The 19,959-nt window shown below is 40.7% G+C and overlaps 1 protein-coding gene and 1 long non-coding RNA gene across 2 annotated transcripts in view; one reads left to right on the forward strand and one right to left on the reverse strand.

Moving 5' to 3' along the window:
• Positions 1 to 11,131, forward strand: part of LOC117503840 (kinesin-like protein KIF21A) — a 51,961-nt gene extending 40,830 nt beyond the window's left edge. Inside the window, 21 exon segments of the mRNA XM_034163102.1 lie at positions 524 to 592; positions 1,036 to 1,181; positions 1,255 to 1,399; positions 1,487 to 1,681; positions 1,912 to 2,013; positions 2,947 to 3,112; positions 3,313 to 3,333; positions 4,166 to 4,223; positions 5,589 to 5,643; positions 5,807 to 6,018; positions 6,095 to 6,268; positions 6,929 to 6,961; positions 7,084 to 7,220; positions 9,430 to 9,514; positions 9,637 to 9,726; positions 9,822 to 9,980; positions 10,066 to 10,148; positions 10,151 to 10,182; positions 10,260 to 10,430; positions 10,523 to 10,722; positions 11,060 to 11,131. Of these exon segments, the coding sequence (XP_034018993.1) occupies positions 524 to 592; positions 1,036 to 1,181; positions 1,255 to 1,399; positions 1,487 to 1,681; positions 1,912 to 2,013; positions 2,947 to 3,112; positions 3,313 to 3,333; positions 4,166 to 4,223; positions 5,589 to 5,643; positions 5,807 to 6,018; positions 6,095 to 6,268; positions 6,929 to 6,961; positions 7,084 to 7,220; positions 9,430 to 9,514; positions 9,637 to 9,726; positions 9,822 to 9,980; positions 10,066 to 10,148; positions 10,151 to 10,182; positions 10,260 to 10,430; positions 10,523 to 10,722; positions 11,060 to 11,117 (2,391 nt within the window). The 3' untranslated portion in view covers positions 11,118 to 11,131.
• A 118-nt stretch (positions 11,132 to 11,249) lies between these two features.
• Positions 11,250 to 19,959, reverse strand: LOC117503841. The gene is made up of 3 exons (XR_004558682.1): positions 19,948 to 19,959; positions 19,484 to 19,492; positions 11,250 to 11,389 (listed from the first exon to the last, which is right to left on the reverse strand). It is a non-coding gene; the product is annotated as an uncharacterized LOC117503841 (long non-coding RNA).

The raw sequence follows: 19,959 nt of genomic DNA on the forward strand, positions 1-19,959 counted from the left end.
TGGCTGCCAGCTGCTATTGCAAAGAAGAAGAAGAAAAAGTAATTTATTTTCAACATGCACTGACAAGACATGAAATGCAAATCACCTGTCACTCATGGGTTTATTTATAAACAACCTTCAGAATTAGCGTATTACTTTGAAAGATATGTGCGATATCATATTTTCACTCTGTAAAAATGACAGCGTTGCCGTTAATGTCGATAAACTGTCTGGAATGGAGGATATTTACAGTGACTATTTCTAGGAATTGGTTAAACATACACATATGGTTGATAGTAAACACTAATATGGTCGTGTGAAACTTTTTTTTTTTTTTGTCACATGATCTTTGGGTGACCTTGAACACTTAAACTAAAGGTCATATGTGTTTAATTAAAAGGTTTAGAGCCCGTGTGTGTTAATCATGATGGAAGAGCTGTGTGTTAGTTGAGGATAAAGTGGTTTAATTTTGGACGGAACTAACCAAATGAAAAAAGGCCACACAGAACCATAAATGATGGTATCACTGAGTTTCTTTTTCTAGCACCAACTGAGGCAGCTGGAGGCCCAAAAGAGACAACAGGAGTTGATCCTGCGCAGGAAGAATGAGGAGGTGAGAACCCCAGAAACTCATGTAATGCTGCATTTATGTACTGATGATGGGGGGAAAAAATGGTCTGACACAATAAACTGGCTGCAGATGAGCAGTTCGAGGAAAGTCATTTGCATTACTGCAAAATGTAATAGCGTTTTTCTGACCTGCCTAGTTGTAGACGTGTTCAGTTCCTGCTCACAGTACCTGTCTGTGTCCTTGGACAAAACACTAAGTCTCTATTGTCTCAGTCCACCCAGCTGGAAATTGGCACCAGCCTTGGTGAGGGAAGTCGCCTGTCTCAGATCTCAGAATAGTGTTCTCTCCACAGGGGAGACGTACACTCTCATCCTCTTCACACTGTGGACTCCGGAGATTAGCGCACCAGCGTATTTTGGTTTTGAATCCACTTAGTTGTGGTTAACTTATCCTGTTTCTATTGTCTGATTTCTAAAATGTTTTAGGTAACAGCTCTTCGACGGCAGGTGAGGCCCGTCTCTGGGAAGGTGATAAGGAAAGTGAGCTCACCTGAGCTTCCTCAGGAGCCATCAAACCGGGTCACCCCGGGGAGACCGCAGCTGTCTGGCTCGACCTCTTCTAATGGAGCCAGGTACTTTGTGTGAGTGAAATAGCGTGTGCAGTGTTGGGGATGTTTTAATCGTTTTAAGTGCTCACTCGTGCAGGAGCTCCCCAGCGAGGACGAAACGCCTGGACCTCAGCAGGACGGCCAGGACCAAATGGCAGTCCCTGGAGAGGCGCATCAGTGACATCATCATGCAGAGGATGACCATCTCCAACATGGAGACTGATATGAACCGACTGCTGAAGGTAACACCTCCAAAGTACATAGTCACCATGGATACAGCCATAGATCGGTTTTTGAGTTTCTCCTTTTGTAACCTCGTACCATCCCAGCAACGGGAGGAGCTGACCAGACGGCGGGAGCGAGTATCGAGGAAGAGAACGAAGACGGCGGTAGACGGGGCCGACGCTGACCGCTCTGTGGCCTCCCTGAATGAGGAGCTAGAGTCTCTGAATGCTAACATTGACTACATCAATGACAGCATCGCCGACTGCCAGGCTAACATCATGCAGATGGAGGAGGCCAAGGTGAAACGAACAGTTCTCCTCACGGAAAAGTAACTTTTGACAATTGTGACGAACATTCACTGTTTAAACCGTGTATGGTGGAAATCAGGCCAAGTATTCTGCCACCACTACACCCCGGCCCAAGATAAAACCTGAGTGGCTGCACAGAAAGTGCTTTTGGATAAATATTTTGTTCCAGGGACAGTTTTGGACAGTCCCATTTTACTGAATGTTATTTTTCTGGGCTCCAGGAAGAAGGAGACACTGTGGACGTTACCACGGTGATCAGCTCCTGTAACCTATCAGAAGCCCGCTTCCTGCTGGACCATTTCATGACTATGGCCATCAATAAGGTACCTGACATTTTGACTTTCAAGTAACTGGGTAATAATAACTGGGCATGAAGACAGTAACACAACAGGCAGCATGATGCAGATCAATCATTTCCATCTCACCCCGTCCTCTGTCTTTCTCTGTCACACCAACCACCTGCATGTCCTTCCTCCAAACATCCATAAACCTCTTCTTTGGCCTCCCTCTTCTCCTCCTGCCTGGTGGCTCCATCCTCAGCATCCTTCTCCCTATATACCCTGGGTCCCTCCTCTGCACATGTCCAAACCATCTCAATCTCACCTCTCAGTCTGACTCTGTGTTTCCAAACCGTCCCACCTGAGCTGTCCAGGACGAATTTCATTGCATGTACAATGACAATGAAGGCCCTTCTTAGAATTCTTTTTCTTGACATTTGACTCCAGTGACCATTACCTTCACTCAAATGAGAGATCTCTTGCTGACCTTGCCTGGGCAATTATGGAATCAAGTGTGTGTCATATTAGGTCTAAATCAGGTTGAAATTTCATAAAAAAATTAATTTTCTAAGGGCAAGTTTCAGGGTCAGTGTTCACTGACATTCCAAATATAGTAGAAATCAGCAAAAGAACATAGGATGAGTCAGCCAACAAAGAGACATGACCTTGACCCCACTGACTTTGAACTTGCTGGGCAATACTGGAACCCACCTCCCTATTGTGTGCCAAATTTGGTAGACCATTGACCCTATTGTGGTCTGGGGTTGACTGTCATTCACTTATCAAGTTTGATAGAAATTGGCTAAAGGAACTGGGATGAGTAGAAGCACAAAGAGAGAAATAAAAATTTTGACTACAATGACCTTGACCTTATTGGTAGAAATTGGTGCAAGCACCTCAGAGGTGAAGTGGAAGAAACAAACAAGATGCAGAACTCTTCCAGTGTTCAGTGTTGACAGATGTACACCTGTGGGTCAGGGTCTGCAGGCGGCTCAGAAAGAGTCCCAACTGAAGGTGATGGAGGGCAGGCTGAAGCAAACAGAGATCAACAGCGCCACCCAGAACCAGCTGCTCTTCCACATGCTGAAGGAAAAAGCCGAGATCAACCCAGAGCTGGATGCCCTGCTGAGCAACGCCCTGCAAGGTACAAACTGCGAACAAAAAACTAAAGTATTCTTAGTCACTTTTTCCCATCACTTCACCATGTGGCTGTGCTTTATTTTGCCGACTTTGTGTTGCATTATGTAACCTGCCACATTTCCAGCCAGTAAAAGAAAGCATAAGCTTTTTCCTATCTTTGACTTCATCATGACTTCTGTTTTTTTTTTCCCTGTTGGTGTAAAGTGTTAAGTTGCCTGTCAGCAGGTGAGTATCTGTAGCAATGTGGCTGTCTTTGACAGAATGCAGTGCTTGCAGACTGCAAGATTTGTAACAAATTTACTCCTCTAATAATAACTTAATAACTTGGCATTTGAATTGGGGGGGATTCTTTTAATAAAATAAAACAAACAAGAATAAATAAAATATACACATGACACCATCATTGGCAGCCTTTAAATACATTTCCAGTAAGTCATCATTTTTAAAGCCAGTTTTCTTTAGACAGGTCAAATGAGGACACATCAACATTTCCAAATTATTGATTTTGTCTTTGGTGAGGGAAGCCACCAAGACGCCATGACAATTCTGAATAAATTATAGGCTTCTGTGGCTGTGATTGAAGAAGCTGCATCTGTTGCATCACCAGTTATAAAGTTTCTTAGCGGAATTAAAGACAGAAGAATTGCAGCTAATTTGCTAGAAGGCACATGAGAGACTCCAACTCAGTTTGACCTGTGTTCTTTTCACCAAAGTTCTTCTCTGGTCCACATTCTAAAGTCTGTACATAAAACGCAGGCATGCCATTAATTCTGTCCAGTGTGTGTATAATTTTCCGTCTAGCCCCGCCCTCTTCACCTCCACATGAGATAAAACTAGATGTAGTTTTCAGCTTCTACTTTACATTAATTGTGTCTTTTTTAGCTAAAAGTGAACACGCTGACCTTGTCCCGTGCAGGTGTTCACTTTGTCACTGTGATGTAATACTTTGCTTTCTGAACAGAGTTTGTCTCCTGTTAGCAAATGCACAGACAAACCCTCAGCGAGCATGCACGTGTTTGCAGGTTGACAGTGAAATATGTTACGTGTGTTTTCCCAGAGAACGGAGACAACAGCAGCAGTGATGAGTCCACTCAGAGTCCAGCCACAGAAGGCAAGTAAGTGCAGACATACGTATTGTACTACACTGTTTGGTCAACAATTTCCAACAAATGTAGCATGTGGGTGAATGTCAACCCCAGAATTACCCTTAAAGAATTTGTTTCAGCCAAGGTCACTGGGCCAAAGGTCAAAATTTAGTTGTGGGTTTTTGTTGGTGCTGTTCTTTCACCTTCCCAGCAGGACAATATTCGGCTTTATCACTTACTAAAACATTGTTTAAACTATGGAAAACATCTGTCAGATAACTTTAGTGCTTCATTTCATTTCTGCATGTCCATCTGTCTGTCCAATGGGGTGAAACGATACATTAGCACCAAGATACAATTCATATTGCAATACATCCATCATAATTTGATATATATCATGACATATTATTACCCAAGGCCAAAAGAATATGGCCATCGGGTTTGGGTATTGCGAAGGCTTTGGGTCCGTCTGTCCGTCTGTCTGTGCTCAGTATAACTCCATTTCTGTTACTGCCAGAGTCTTCAAATTTGCAGGGACCATTCTTGCGACACAGACCTTGGAAAAGTTCAAAGATGGCTAACCTTGATCTATTTTAAGAGGTCAAAAGCTCACATTCTGTTTCCTATTTCTATGCAAATCATCCTTTTTGGGGGGTGGGGGTTGGCATGTCTCTCTTTGGCTGCTAAAACCGCTGCGCTTCTGTGTAAATTTTAACATGTTTCTCATATATTATCTAAAAGCTAGTGAGAACTAATCACTTTTAAAACTGAAAATGCTGTTTTTGTAACCTGATAACACCTCTGGAGTTATTTACAAGACATCTTGCGGACGTCAGCATGCATCACACGGTCAAAGGTAACTTTCGGTCTTTTCAAAAGCTCGTGTATGCGCACACGCATGCCCTCCTGCAGACACCGTTGAAAGGTACATGCTCATATGGCCGAGGATGTTTTATATTAGCATTGCGTTATATTTATATTTTTGTTCACAATAATTTCACCAAAATTTAAGCCGTGATGAATTTCAAATAAACAAATTTTTTTGAAGTTTAAATTGTATTTTTTATGTTATCTGTTTACTCTTTGCATATTTTATTAATCATTTATTCTTGTTCTTCACAAGGTCATTATTTCTTCCACGGAGGAATTGACTTTCAGTGAGATCACGATGCTCATTTCGTAAAACAGTATGATTTGTTACCAGCTCTACAATATGCGATGTATCAATCCACCCCTAATATCTACCATTCATCCATTCACTCACTGCATTTTACAGGGTGCATGCCTACAAGCCCTAGGAGCGTTAGTGTCGCTACACTGTGGTAACATTATGGAACATCGAGCAAAATGGTTTAAAATTTGTTATTACTGTATCTAACTCATCCTTTGTTGCAGCACTCTGGCATCTGATTTAATGAAGCTGTGTGGTGAATCCAGACCAAAAAATAAGGTAGTGTTCTCCGCATGACAGTCTGACTAGAACCATAATGTGCCCACATTTGTCGTAATCCAAAAACATGCATGTATTTGTCCTCATATCAAACATTTTAAATGTATTCTCAATGGGTATATTCATGAGTCCGCTGATTTGTGCCACCTTTTCTGTGCCTCAGGCTCGCAGGAGAACCACCACCCAGATGGAGCTTTTGTATGCCAGCAGCGTGGATCCTTCCGAATCTCCCACCGGAGATTTTTGCGCCCCTCTCTTGTCCCTCACAGAGCGCCTGGAAGGGTTGGCTGAAATGCCGGGTCACGCAGTTGGTCAAACGTTGAACCGTGAACAAACAGTTTCCCCATCTGCGCTGGCTGTCAGGGCAGCTGGCATGTAAGTATGAAGACAACATTTCTGGATGTGTGTCTGGCTACTTCTGTTTCTCAATTATTTTATTGACTGTCCACAGTTCCGGCTCCATATCCCCTACAGGGGCTGAGAGAAAGCACCTCGAGCGCTCACCACTCACCCGTAGGAAGACACAGGAGAAAGGACCCACGCTGACGCACATCCCCGAACCCAAACAAGCACCTCAGGCGAGCACAGCTGACGCCAAGACAAAAGGCAGTGACAGCAAAATGCTGTAAGTGAGAGGCAGCAAATACCAGCACAGCAGAAAGAATTCTACCCTGTCGTTATAGATAACACTCTGAAAACCTTTCAGAAAATAAGTAAAAAAAAAAAAAAAACACAACACTTCAACCACTTCTTTTCTGCATTGTGTCACCATAAGTGGAAATTAAGGTTTTCATATGTTTCATCAGTGGCTGGTTGACTTTTTAGTGTTATTAAGTAATTAATTATATACATTAAACCTGAATTTTATAGCTAAAATTTTAAAATATGTTCAGAAATAAATTCCAATCAACCTGTTTTATCAGAGTGTTTATTTATTTATTTAGTAAAATGCCCAAAGTTATTGAACACCAAAACAAAATGCTTCCTCAAAATATGGACACAATGTGTATGTGTGATGCAATTATTGGCACCCTTTAATACATTTTTATATTATATATGGTAAATAACTTTGCATATTTTAGTAAATAATCTTATGATACAAAATCAAATCATTTGCATTGATCTGTGAACATTTTTTGAATTTGATACTTAAAATACATGGGTTGCCAGTAATTTTGATAAGAAATGTATTTTTCGTTGTTATTCCTGGGAGAGGAAAATGAACACACATGCATGTATTTTAAAGCTTTCCTCAGTTTGATATTGCTTTGATGTGTTTGCTCAGGTTGGATGAGTTTCCTGTATTTGAAGGCCATAGGTAATCAGTATATCTTTTTAAAGACTTTTTAAAAGCGTTCTTTATAATTGCTAATGTCATTCTCTATACCATAACCCACGTTCTTGTCTTCACTCATTTTTGATGCATCATATGTGTTGTAGAGGTGTGATCAACCCTGTAACAGCTCCAAAGAACAACCAGGGAGTGAAACTGCAATGCGTTTATGTGGCTCAGGGACACACCAAGCCTGTTCTGTGTGTGGATGCCACTGATGACCTACTTTTTACAGGATCTAAAGGTAAAAAAAAAAAAAAAGATCAATTAGAGCATATCACATCTGCACTTTTGAGCATGAATGATACCTTCATGAAATAAGGGGAAGAAAATCTTGAAATTAAAAGTTCTGTTTCATGCATGCATGCCACAGAAAAGGTTGGCAGCACATCGTCAACTTAAAATAATTGGAAACATAATATATTGTTAGTAATATATAAAACTATGAGACCATACGATCATTAAAAAAGTAAAAAATAATATGTCGGGGTGTTTGAGCACGTTTTCAGTTAAGTGAGAATTGTTGAAGAATATTAAAAGCACACTGCCAACAAAGAGGCTGAATTTGTGTGGAACGAAACAATAGTATCATCTGCATAAAAATGAACAAAAAGCTAAATAGTAGAAATAGAAAATAACAGAGGTCCAAGTATTGAACCCTGTGATACACCATTGGGAGAAGTGTTGCCAGTTTGATTACACGAGCTACATACACTCAACAAAAATATAAACGCAACACTTTTGGTTTTGCTCCCATTTTGCATGAGATGAACTCAAAGAGCTAAAACTTTTTCCACATACACAATATCACCATTTCCCTCAAATATTGTTCACAAACCAGTCTAAATCTGTGGTAGTGAGCACTTCTCCTTTGCTGAGATAATCCATCCCACCTCACAGGTGTGCCATATCAAGATGCTGATTAGACACCATGATTAGTGCACAGGTGTGCCTTAGACTGTCCACAATAAAAGGCCACTCTGAAAGGTGCAGTTTTATCACATAGCACAATGCCACAGATGTCACAAGATTTGAGGGAGTGTGCAATTGGCATGCTGACAGCAGGAATGTCAACCAGAGCTGTTGCTCGTGTATTGAATGTTCACTTCTCCACCATAAGCCGTCTCCAAAGGCGTTTCAGAGAATTTGGCAGTACATCCAACCAGCCTCACAACTGCAGACCACGTGTAACCACACCAGCCCAGGACCTCCACATCCAGCATGTTCACCTCCAAGATCGTCTGAGACCAGCCACTCGGACAGCTGCTGAAACAATCGGTTTGCATAACCAAAGAATTTCTGCACAAACTGTCAGAAACCATCTCAGGGAAGCTCATCTGCATGCTCGTCGTCCTCATCGGGGTCTTGACCTGACTCCAGTTTGTCGTCGTAACCGACTTGAGTGGGCAAATGCTCACATTCGCTGGCGTTTGGCACATTGGAGAGGTGTTCTCTTCACGGATGAATCCCAGTTCACACTGTTCAGGGCAGATGGCAGACAGCGTGTGTGGCGTCGTGTGGGTGAGCGGTTTTCTGATGTCAATGTTGTGGATCGAGTGGCCCATGGTGGCGGTGGGGTTATGGTATGGGCAGGCGTCTGTTATGGACGAAGAACACAGGTGCATTTTATTGATGGCATTTTGAATGCACAGAGATACTGTGACGAGATCCTGAGGCCGATTGTTGTGCCATACATCCAAGAACATCACCTCATGTTGCAGCAGGATAATGCACGGCCCCACGTTGCAAGGATCTGTACACAATTCTTGGAAGCTGAAAATGTCCCAGTTCTTGCATGGCCGGCATACTCACCGGACATGTCACCCATTGAGCATGTTTGGGATGCTCTGGACCGGAGTATACGACAGCGTGTACCAGTTCCTGCCAATATCCAGCAACTTCGCACAGCCATTGAAGAGAAGTGGACCAACATTCCACAGGCCACAATTGACAACCTGATCAACTCTATGCAAGGAGATGTGTTGCACTGCATGAGGCAAATGGTGGTCACACCAGATACTGACTGGTATCCCCCCCAATAAAACAAAACTGCACCTTTCAGAGTGGCCTTTTATTGTGGACAGTCTAAGGCACACCTGTGCACTAATCATGGTGTCTAATCAGCATCTTGATATGGCACACCTGTGAGGTGAGATGGATTATCTCAGCAAAGAAGTGCTCACTATCACAGATTTAGACTGGTTTGTGAACAATATTTGAGGGAAATGGTGATATTGTGTATGTGGAAAAAGTTTTAGATCTTTGAGTTCATCTCATACAAAATGGGAGCAAAACCAAAAGTGTTGCGTTTATATTTTTGTTGAGTGTATTTTGTAGGTTTTACAGATCATTTAACAGTGCAACGCGTATCAAAAAATTTTGCTCAACTAATGTCACTGCTTAGCAACTCATATTTTAGAGAAAAACTTGTTTATTTTTGCTTGTTGTCTCAGACCGTACATGTAAGGTATGGAACTTGGTGACAGGTCAGGAGATCATGTCTCTAGCAGAGCATCCAAACAGCGTCGCCTCCGTCAGGTACTGCTAATTTTAAAAGTTTACTACAGTTGTGAATTATACTACTGCATATGATTGCAATAATACCATCAATATAGTAGCAGTTGTAGTGGAACTTGTGTCTGTTTTTAAATGATTTTCAGGTACACCTCCAGCCTCGTCTTCACGGTATCCAACACCTACATCAAAGTTTGGGATATACGGGATGCTGCTAAATGTATACGCATGCTCACGTAAGTTCACTTATTTGTACTAAACGTACAGTTTATCAGCTTGACAAGTAAAACAGCCTTAAGTGGGATCTGTTCCTGTAACTTGCGTACACTAGGTCTTCGGGCCAGGTGGGTTCAGGCGACAGCTGTTACTCCAGCAGGAATTTAAGCATCCCACCAGGAGAGAGTCAGATCAACCAAATTGCCCTCAATCCTTCTGGAACCTTCCTGTACGCTGCTGCCGGCAACGCTGTGCGCATGTGGGACCTCCGAAAGTAAGCCAGAATCAGAAAGTCGAGCATAATTTTAAAGGGAAATAATGTAAATTGTTTGGTAAATCATTTGTATTTTCATCTCGAGGTTTGCGTCGACGGGGAAGCTGACCGGTCACTTAGGGCCCGTCATGTGCCTGACTGTTGATAGGTTGTGTAGCGGACAGGACCTGTGTTCACTGGCTCCAGAGATCGCCATGTTAAAGTAGGACATCTCACATGCACATGAATGTAACATATCATCATTGCTGCCCGAACACTGCTAACCGTGGTGCCGTGCAGATGTTCGGGGTGGCGGAAGGTGCTCAGGGCAGCGTCGGCTCCATCCATACGTTTGAGCCCGCCCATCAAGATGGCATGGAATCGCTGGCCGTGTACGGGGACGTTTTGTACAGTGGCTCCAGAGACTACTACATCAAGAAGTGGGATCTGAGTAGTAAACAGCTGATACAGGTAGGCAGCACCTTCTGTAAGATGGGTTTTAGTGCATATACACAAACGCTTCTTATCTCTGGTTTGGTTTCTCTGTTGATGTTCCATTTTAGCAGACAGTCAGTTCTCAGACAGACTGGGTTAGTGCCTTGGGCATGCTGCCAGGCTCAGCTGTGCTGCTTAGCGGATGCAGAGGAGGGCTGCTCCGTCTCTGGCACGCAGACTCGCTGAAGCCCCTCAGTGAGATCAGAGGTCACGACTGCCCCATCAACGGCTTGGCCACCAACAGCAGTCTGCTGTTTACTGCCGCAGAGTGAGTCACAAACTCACCTCACTAATATATATATATATATATATATACTTTTTATTTTGATTCTGGTGAGCATTTTTAATTTCCATTTATTTAATTTTTTATGTTTTAACAATAATAAATAAGCTAAAATAAAATAATAATAATAATGTGTATATGATAACAAGAACCTAAACAATTTATAAATACAGTAACACAGTAAATTAGCATTAAAGAATATGTAATTAACAGGTTAACAGGTATACTTTTGGCCATCACAATGGAATTGTCATTTTTCTTTTTTAGGTATGTATTGATTATTTTATGTTGCTCCCCCGGGTGTGTGTGTGTGTGTGTGTAGCGACCGCACAGTGAAGATTTGGGAACCCAAAGGATTGTTGGATGAAGGCGTCCTCTGACGGCTTGTTTCTCATAATCACAGAGCTAAACGGCCTTCACTGACAACCATGGACAGACAACACTGATCACAATCAGTCAGATTCAGGGAAGTCGACGTAGGTCAAGAGTCAAACTGGCAAAGTCCTGTTTTGTTTTTTAATCCTCACAGCACAGCTGCAGAAGTCTCCAACAGGACATCTTCTATTCAGCGCAACACAACATGGATACCTTCTATGCAGATATCCGTCTTTGGCGGAACTCCCGATGAAATATCATTCCATATTTCCGTGCACTGACCCTGATGAAGTGAGCGTCTGAAGATGAGCATGTCCACATTGTGTACGTGGAGATCTTCTCTTCACCAGCAGAAACCATCCCATGTGATCACATGACGTGTTTGTTTGTTGCTCTGCAGGTCATTTTGGGGTTTGTAAGAAAAGAGCTAAATAACTACTGAAAGGATGTTGGGTTTATTCTTCAGCTGTCACTGCCAAATCCTTCACTGCACCTACGCAACATTTCAAACCTGAAATCCTTCGAAATATCGAAACGTTTCTCCTAGAGATCACGTGATTCACGTGCACTGTAAACAGTGAAGAGTCAAGCAAGTGTCAAGCAAGTCACAGGACAACTTCCTTTTAAAGCAAAATGGAAATTATACTATTATACCTTATTTAAAAACCAGTGAGCATCTGTTCTCATGGGGCTGACTCATAAATTTTGACACCTAAAAATGTATTTTTATTTTGATCCTATTCGCAAGTTAGGATGAAATCTGTGTGAACATTCTTGAATTAGTACAATTAAATTAGCCTTCAATTAAATATTACAGTAGTGTTCAGAATAATAGTAGTGCTATGTGACTAAAAAGATTAATCCAGGTTTTGAGTATTTTTCTTATTGTTACATAATGAAAAACTGTGGTTATACAACTAAATACTAGTTTAGTGATTCACAGGATTGCTAAAAAAGCAGTTTGCACATAATAGTTTTGAGTTTGTAGCGTCAACAGCAGATGCTACTATTATTGTGAACACCCCCTTTTCTACTTTTTTTTTTTTTTTTACTAATAGTCCAATTTCATAGCCTTAAGAGTGTGCATATCATGAATGCTTGGTCTCGTTGGATTTGTGAGAATCTACTGAATCTACTGGTACCTTGTTTCCCATGTAACAATAAGAAATATACTCAACCTGAATTAATCTTTTTAGTCACATAGCACTACTATTATTCTGAACACTACTGTATAACTTAAAGATCACAGACAGGAGCTGCTTTTCAGTATTTGTTTCCCCATATTAGTTTAAATTGGCCATATTGGGTGAAATCAGTTTTCATCTACCTTTGTAGAATTATGTATTAATTGGAGTGTGATTTCAAGAATAAACATAATTCTGTGATTGTGAACATCAGAATATACGGATGAGTAGAAAGTGAAACTCGTTTTAGACAAAGTCCAAATTCAACAATTGAGCTCCTGCCTGTTCTGTGATACATGCCCACAGGGCTGGTCGTCAGTTTAGACACACCCACACTTGAGGGGGCGGGGCAAGCAGCAACTCCTTCCCATTTAAAGTGAGAGGCACAGAAACTGATTATTTCTTTATTTTGTTTTTAAGACAACTGGTGACCTGTGTGACAGCTTGAAACACAAAATGGCGTCCCCTGCATTGCAGTTTTCAACTTGGTGTGGCAATATTTTTCAACAAAATGAAAACATTCCTGTGTGGCTGAAAACAGCACCTTGGGGTGGTGTTTTGTGATTTAAATAATGATGGAGTGTCCCGTCAATGCAAGTGTAGCATTACATGGTGTTTTAGCGCTGAATGGTTCTAGCGCCCTGTCTATTTATTGTCTTGAATATGTAAAAAAATTTGTGAAAGTTTTCGAGAAATTACCAAATTTCCTGGTTTGGCAATTACAGCTTGTATTAATAGACATTTTGGCATGATGTCATAGTAACTATGGTTAACACTAATTCCCCCGTCACATATAGCCGGAATCACGCAGAATGGTGTCGGAATTCTGAATCGTGGCACATCTGAAAAGTGTTCAGACTTCAGTTCCAAAACATTCTGACAGCCATCTGCGGAAGTCGACACAGTTGGTCAAAATTGGCTGGCGGCCCCGAGTGTGATGCACGTGTTCAAAACTCTCCAGGCGCGGTCAAGATGGGACACCTATCCGACAGCGGTCCATGTGCAATCTGAGGAACATCTAACCGCAATTTATATATTCCTATGGCGACAAAATTAGATCCAAAACGATTTGAGCGCATACAAGGGAACCTCTTGAGATGGATCTGGCACCAAAAAAAAAAAAACCTGCTGGTATGACCTGCACATGCCATGTATAATAATGTCCACCCCCCAGAGCGCAAAGGAACTGCTGAAATGTATTTGGTACGCTTCATCACAATAATTATGAATTATTATCACGTACAGTGAATGTGAACAGTGGCTATCAAACCGAAAGCTCTGTGCGCTACTGTGCACATGCCACCGCAAATCTGAACAGGATGTTATATCAACAATAGACCTTACAGTACAGATATTTGCCCATTCCTTCCCATGGGCGACGTAAATAATGTGAACTATTGTCTACATCATAACTGCATATAAAAAGGGCAGCTGTGTCTCTCTGTGGTGCGCAGTAACGTGTCATTGCATGCAACAGGCTCGGAGCTGAACGGATCTCATGCTGTAATAATTGATCACTTTCTAACTCTGTATGAGATATATGACATGGAACTTGTGCCAGGCCATAACATCATTAATAAACATGAATCTCACCTCCAACAACGGTCCAGTTGTGTTTCACAGCACGCACATGGACATGAAGCTGGGACAGCAGCCTCAGGCTGCGGTTAAAATCCTCTCACCCAAAAGAAGAAATATAATCCCATGTGATAATTCAACCATCATGGTGTCCAGAGTTGCGTTGTGCTCCTGAAGTGGTCAAACAAGAAAAAAGAAAGTTTCCTGGAAAGGTGCGCGGTCTGAGGGACTGCATGGCCCAACTGCCAGCACACTAAGTGAAGCTGTCCAGTGGCGTGCGTGCGCACTTTGTGGTCCATGTAACGTTATGCATGCATACACATACACACACACACACGGCTGAGTGATAATTGCAGCCCCAAGCGCTATGAGGAACATAGCGCGCCGTTCCTGTGTTTTCCGTGCAGACATTTGGAGATCGGGCAGTCTGCAGCGCCTTTTAAGGCCGTCTGACAGCAGTCTGTGTCGTCCACATGATTCTGGCACATTCTTGCTATGTGTGATGGGGGCTTAACAGTTAGCATCTGCTGCAAAGAGCATGATTACATATGCTAACTCTGACAGTGGTTAGCATTTTCTTCAAAATGGCATTACAGCAAATGCAGAAAATACAATAAAATAACACAACCTGAATTAATTTAACAACAGGAAGTTTCATCAATAAAATGTACAACCAACATAAATAGAGGTTTGTAATTGTTGGACTTCAACTGAAGGACTGTACCTCTGTATTATCGTTGGGCTTTAGCACATAGCTGGTCAGGGGAACTGAGAAAGTTTATTTATTTAATTTAGCAATGATTTTACTTTTAAGATTGCTGTATTTTTTTGCATTTATTGTATTTGTGATGCATTCAATTGTCTGTAAAGGTGTGGACAGAAACCTCTTTTTGCGTTGCTTGAACTTCTGTTGTGTTGTGGAGCTTTGTGACGTTCTGTGAATGTGCAGCAAACATTTTAAATTGTTGCACATGCCACAGGTTTTGTTTATGTTCTGTGGTTGCAAAGTCACTTTGAAACCTATTTTTTTCCCATTTATTTATTTCTGTTTTTTTTTTTTTGTTTGTTTGTTTCCCCCCCAACTACCTCTAACAGAATTGATGCAAGTATTTTCTGCATTTGCTAGCAATATGTTATGGCCTCTCTCAGCCACCATACATTTCACTCCAAACTTTGCAAAGCTGGTAATTTATGGAAAACTGGAATTCTTCTAATCAGACCTGACTGACTGCTGCTTTAACCCTAATAATGTGAACGTGGATAATTTCTGTTGACTGTTTGCACCTTGTAATATCTGAATTGTTGCAGTTTTTGTGGATTTCTTTGTGAATACGCCATCCCTGAATGATTTGTATATTTGCGTGTTTCAAGCAAAATAATGTCACGTGTTCGCATTCCATGTCTATCCTTCTTGTCTGCAAGCTGCACATTGTGAGCTGCATTGAAACTACTATTTATTTGTATATGGTCACACTTTTATTTTTAAATTTATTTTGTTAAATCATTAACAGCAATCACAATAAGATTTAACATGTGGAATCACAACCGATATGATGGCTTGCAGAAATAATGGAATAAATTTGTCCATATTATCAGTGCCTGTGATATACTGTAGTCCAGTGATTAAGTGCCTGATAAATGTGGATTATATCTCATTAAAAATAAGACCGATTTATCACAAATACGGCTGTCAGCTAAACTGCTAAATCTATCATTCTTCAAATCTCAGTTCAGTGGAAATCATTTTTGTATAAATGTGCTGCTGATTTTCTGTACAGTGATTCCCATTGTGGTGTTATGTGCAGTGTGAATAAATTTAAAATACCAAAACATGTTTTAAAGTGCTTTTTTAAAACCATGCATTATGTCCACATGGTGGCACTGCAGTATAAAGAAATGGGATGTCCTTTAGCACTAGATTCCCATCTTCCTGACCTGTCACAATTTTGTGACTAATTTCTAACCATCATTTTGGCATTGTGTTTTTCTGACGTGTAATTGCGGCAAACGTCTTTATCCAACTTGTACCATAAGAAGGAGGAGCAGCTTACTACATTTAGACACAATCAATCATCAGGATTAAAGTTTTTCGCGTCTGTGTTATACAAACATCCTCCTTAACTGAAACCATTCTCATAAATTTAACGTCTTATTTACACTCGAAGAGGCAGAGAAATAAAGCAGGGTGATAAAGTGGCCCCTGAAGACACATTAATGTGAATGGAGACCTTGGATCAATATTTAATGTTCATTTTAACTGAATACAGCAAAGTGTTAATTGGCCTCAGAGGAGCTGAAAATCTTACTATGTTGAACTGTTGTCTCTTCTGCTCAAACAAAGGTATTGCCATTATCCAGCCGACGCAGGTGACTAATAGGTCTGTTTGTGTGCATGTGTAACTTAAAAACAATAATACTATCTAAAGCATTAATATAAGAAATAAACTCTACAACATAGAAACTGAAATTCTACTGTAATCTGAGACAAAAGACGTTTCATGTCTATGTGTACGTCCCATGTTCAGCTACTGCTTTTTCCATCATTTTCTAGAATACAGTTCCAGATCTTTCTAATCTTGGAGGATGACCAAACCACGATGATGCAACCCCTTAGATGTCACCAGAGAGAAATGTCAATCTATTGAAAGTGACCCAATTTCTATACCCATATCTGGCAGATTTTTGAGTAGGACCAAATCACGCTGATGCACAAAAATTAAGTAATTTAAGACATTACTGAGTAATTTAAGACCAAAATCTGATCTGTGGTCTCTCAGTGGTTACTGAGACAGATTGGTATGTCATCAAAGAGGAATACCAATGTTGTTATCATGGCCCAAATTCTCTACCTACAGTAGTGTTCAGAAAATAGTGCTATGTGAGTAAAAATATTAATCCAGGTTTTGAGTACAAACCCTGGCAAAAATTATGGAATCACCGGCCTAGGAGGATGTTCATTCAGGTGTTTAATTTTGTAGAAAAAAAGCAGATCACAGACATGACACAAAACTAAAGTCATATCAAATGGCAACTTTCTGGCTTTAAGAAACACTAAGAAATCAGGAAAAAATTGTGGCAGTCAGTAACGGTTACTTTTTTAGACCAAGCAGAGGGAAAAAAAAAATATGGAATCACTCAATTCTGACGAATAAATTATGGAATCATGAAAAACAAAAGAACGCTCCAACACATCACTAGTATTTGTTGCACCACCTCTGGCTTTTATAACAGCATGCAGTCTCTGAGGCATGGACTTAATGAGTGACAAACAGTACTCTTCATCAATCTGGCTCCAACTTTCTCTGATTGCTGTTGCCAGAATCAGCTTTGCAGGTTGGAGCCTTGTCATGGACCATTTCTTCAACTTCCACCAAAGATTTTCAATTGGATTAAGATCCGGACTATTTGCAGGCCCATGACATTGACCCTATGTGTCTTTTTGCAAAGAATGTTTTCACAGTTTTTGCTCTATGGCAAGATGCATTATCATCTTGAAAATGATTTCATCATCCCCAAACATCCTTTCAATTGATGGGATAAGAAAAGTGTCCAAAATATCAACGTAAACTTGTGCATTTATTGATGATGTAATGACAAGCCATCTCCCCAGTGCCTTTACCTGACATGCAGCCCCATATCATCAATGACTGTGGAAATTTACATGTCTCCTTCAGGCAGTCATCTTTATAATCTCATTGGAACGGCACCCAAACAAAAGTTCCAGCATCATCACCTTGCCCAATGCAGATTGAGATTCATCACTGAATATGACTTTCATCAGTCATCCACAGTCCATGATTGCTTTTTCTTAGCCCATTGTAACCTTGTTTTTTTCTGTTTAGGTGTTAATGATGGCTTTCGTTTAGCTTTTCTGTATGTAAATCCCATTTCCTTTAGGCGGTTTTTTACAGTTCGGTCACAGACGACTCCAGTTTCCTCCCATTCGTTCCTCATTTGTTTTGTTGTGCATTTTCGATTTTTGAGACATATTGCTTTAAGTTTTCTGTCTTGACGCTTTGATGTGTTCCTTGATCTACCAGTATGTTTGCCTTTAACAACCTTCCCATGTTGTTTGTATTTGGTCCAGAGTTTAGACACAGCTGACTGTGAACAACCAACATCTTTTGCAACATTGCGTGATGATTTACCCTCTTTTAAGAGTTTGATAATCCTCTCCTTTGTTTCAACTGACATCTCTCGTGTTGGAGCCATGATTCATGTCAGTCCACTTGGTGCAACAGCTCTCCAAGCTGTGATCACTCCTTTTTAGATGCAGACTAATGAGCAGATCTGATTTGATGCAGGTGTTAGTTTTGGGGATGAAATTTACAGGGTGATTCCATAATTTATTCCTCAGAATTGAGTGAGTCCATATTTTTTCCCCCCTCTGCTTGGTCTAAAAAAGTAACCGTTACTGACTGCCACAATTATTTTTTCTTGATTTCTTATAGTGTTTCTTAAAGCCAGAAAGTTGCCATTTGAAATGACTTTAGTTTTGTGTCATGTCTGTGATCTGCTTTTTTCTACAAAATTAAACAACTGAATGAACATCCTCCGAGGCCGGTGATTCCATAATTATTGTCAGGGGTTGTATATTTCTTATTGTTACATGGGAAACAAGGTATCAGTAGATTCAGTCGATTCTCACAAATCCAACAAGACCAAGGATTCATGATATGCACACTCTTAATGCTATGAAATTGGCTATTAGTAAAAAAAAAAGTAGAAAAGGGGGTGTTCACAATAATAGTAGCATCTGCTGTCGACGCTATAGACTCAAAACTATTATGTTCAAACTGCTTTTTTAGCAATCCTGTGAATCACTAAACTAGTATTTAGTTGTATAACCACAGTTTTCATGATTTCTTCACATCTGCGAGGCATTAATTTTGTTGGTTTGGAACCAAGATTTTGCTTGTTTACTAGTGTGCTTGGGGTCATTGTCTTGTTGAAACACCCATTTCAAGGGCATGTCCTCTTCAGCATAAGGCAACATGACCTCTTCAAGTATTTTGACATATCCAAACTGATCCATGATACCTGGTATGCGATATATAGGCCCAACACCATAGTAGGAGAAACATGCCCATATCATGATGCTTGCACCACCATGCTTCACTGTCATCACTGTGAACTGTGGCTTGAATTCAGAGTTTGGGGGTCGTCTCACAAACTGTCTGTGGCCCTTGGACCCAAAAAGAACAATTTTACTTACATCAGTCCACAAAATATTCCTCCATTTCTCTTTAGGCCAGTTGACGTGTTCTTTGGCAAATTGTAACCTCTTCTGCATGTCTTATATTTAACAGAGGGACTTTGCGGGGGATTCTTGCAAATAAATTAGCTTCACACAGGCGTCTTCTGTCACAGCACTTACAGGTAACTCCAGACTGTCTTTGATCATCCTGGAGCTGATCAATGGGTGAGCCTTTGCCATTCTGGTTATTCTTCTATCCATTTTGATGGTTGTTTTCCATTTTCTTCCACGTGTCTGTTTTTTTTTTTTTTTGTCCATTTTAAAGCATTGGAGATCATTGTAGATGAACAGCCAATAATTTTTTGCACCTGCGTATAAGTTTTCCCCTCTCCAATCAACTTTTTAATCAAACTATGCTGTTCTTCTGAACAATGTCTTGAATGTCCCATTTTCCTCAGGCTTTCAAAGAGAAAAGCATGTTCAACAGGCGCTGGCTTCATCCTTAAATAGGGGACACCTGATTCACACCTGTTTGTTCCACAAAATTGACAAACTCACTGACTGAATGCCACACTACTATTATTGTGAACACCCCCTTTTCTTTTCTTTTTTTACTAATAGCCAATTTCGTAGCCTTAAGAGTGTGCATATCATGAATGCTTGGTCTTATTGGATTTGTGAGAATCTACTGAATCTACTGGTACCTTGTTTCCCATGTAACAATAAGAAATATCCTCAAAACCTGGATTAATCTTTTTAGTCACATAGCACTACTATTATTCTGAACACTACTGTATATCTACTCTATCTTTAAGTAGGATCAGAATCACAATAACACAAAATGACACATTGGAGGGATGCGCGGCACAAAACCACCTCCGTGTTGGT

Source organism: Thalassophryne amazonica, chromosome 22, assembly GCF_902500255.1.
Source record: "Thalassophryne amazonica chromosome 22, fThaAma1.1, whole genome shotgun sequence".
In the NCBI taxonomy this organism is placed as follows: Eukaryota; Metazoa; Chordata; class Actinopteri; order Batrachoidiformes; family Batrachoididae; genus Thalassophryne; species Thalassophryne amazonica.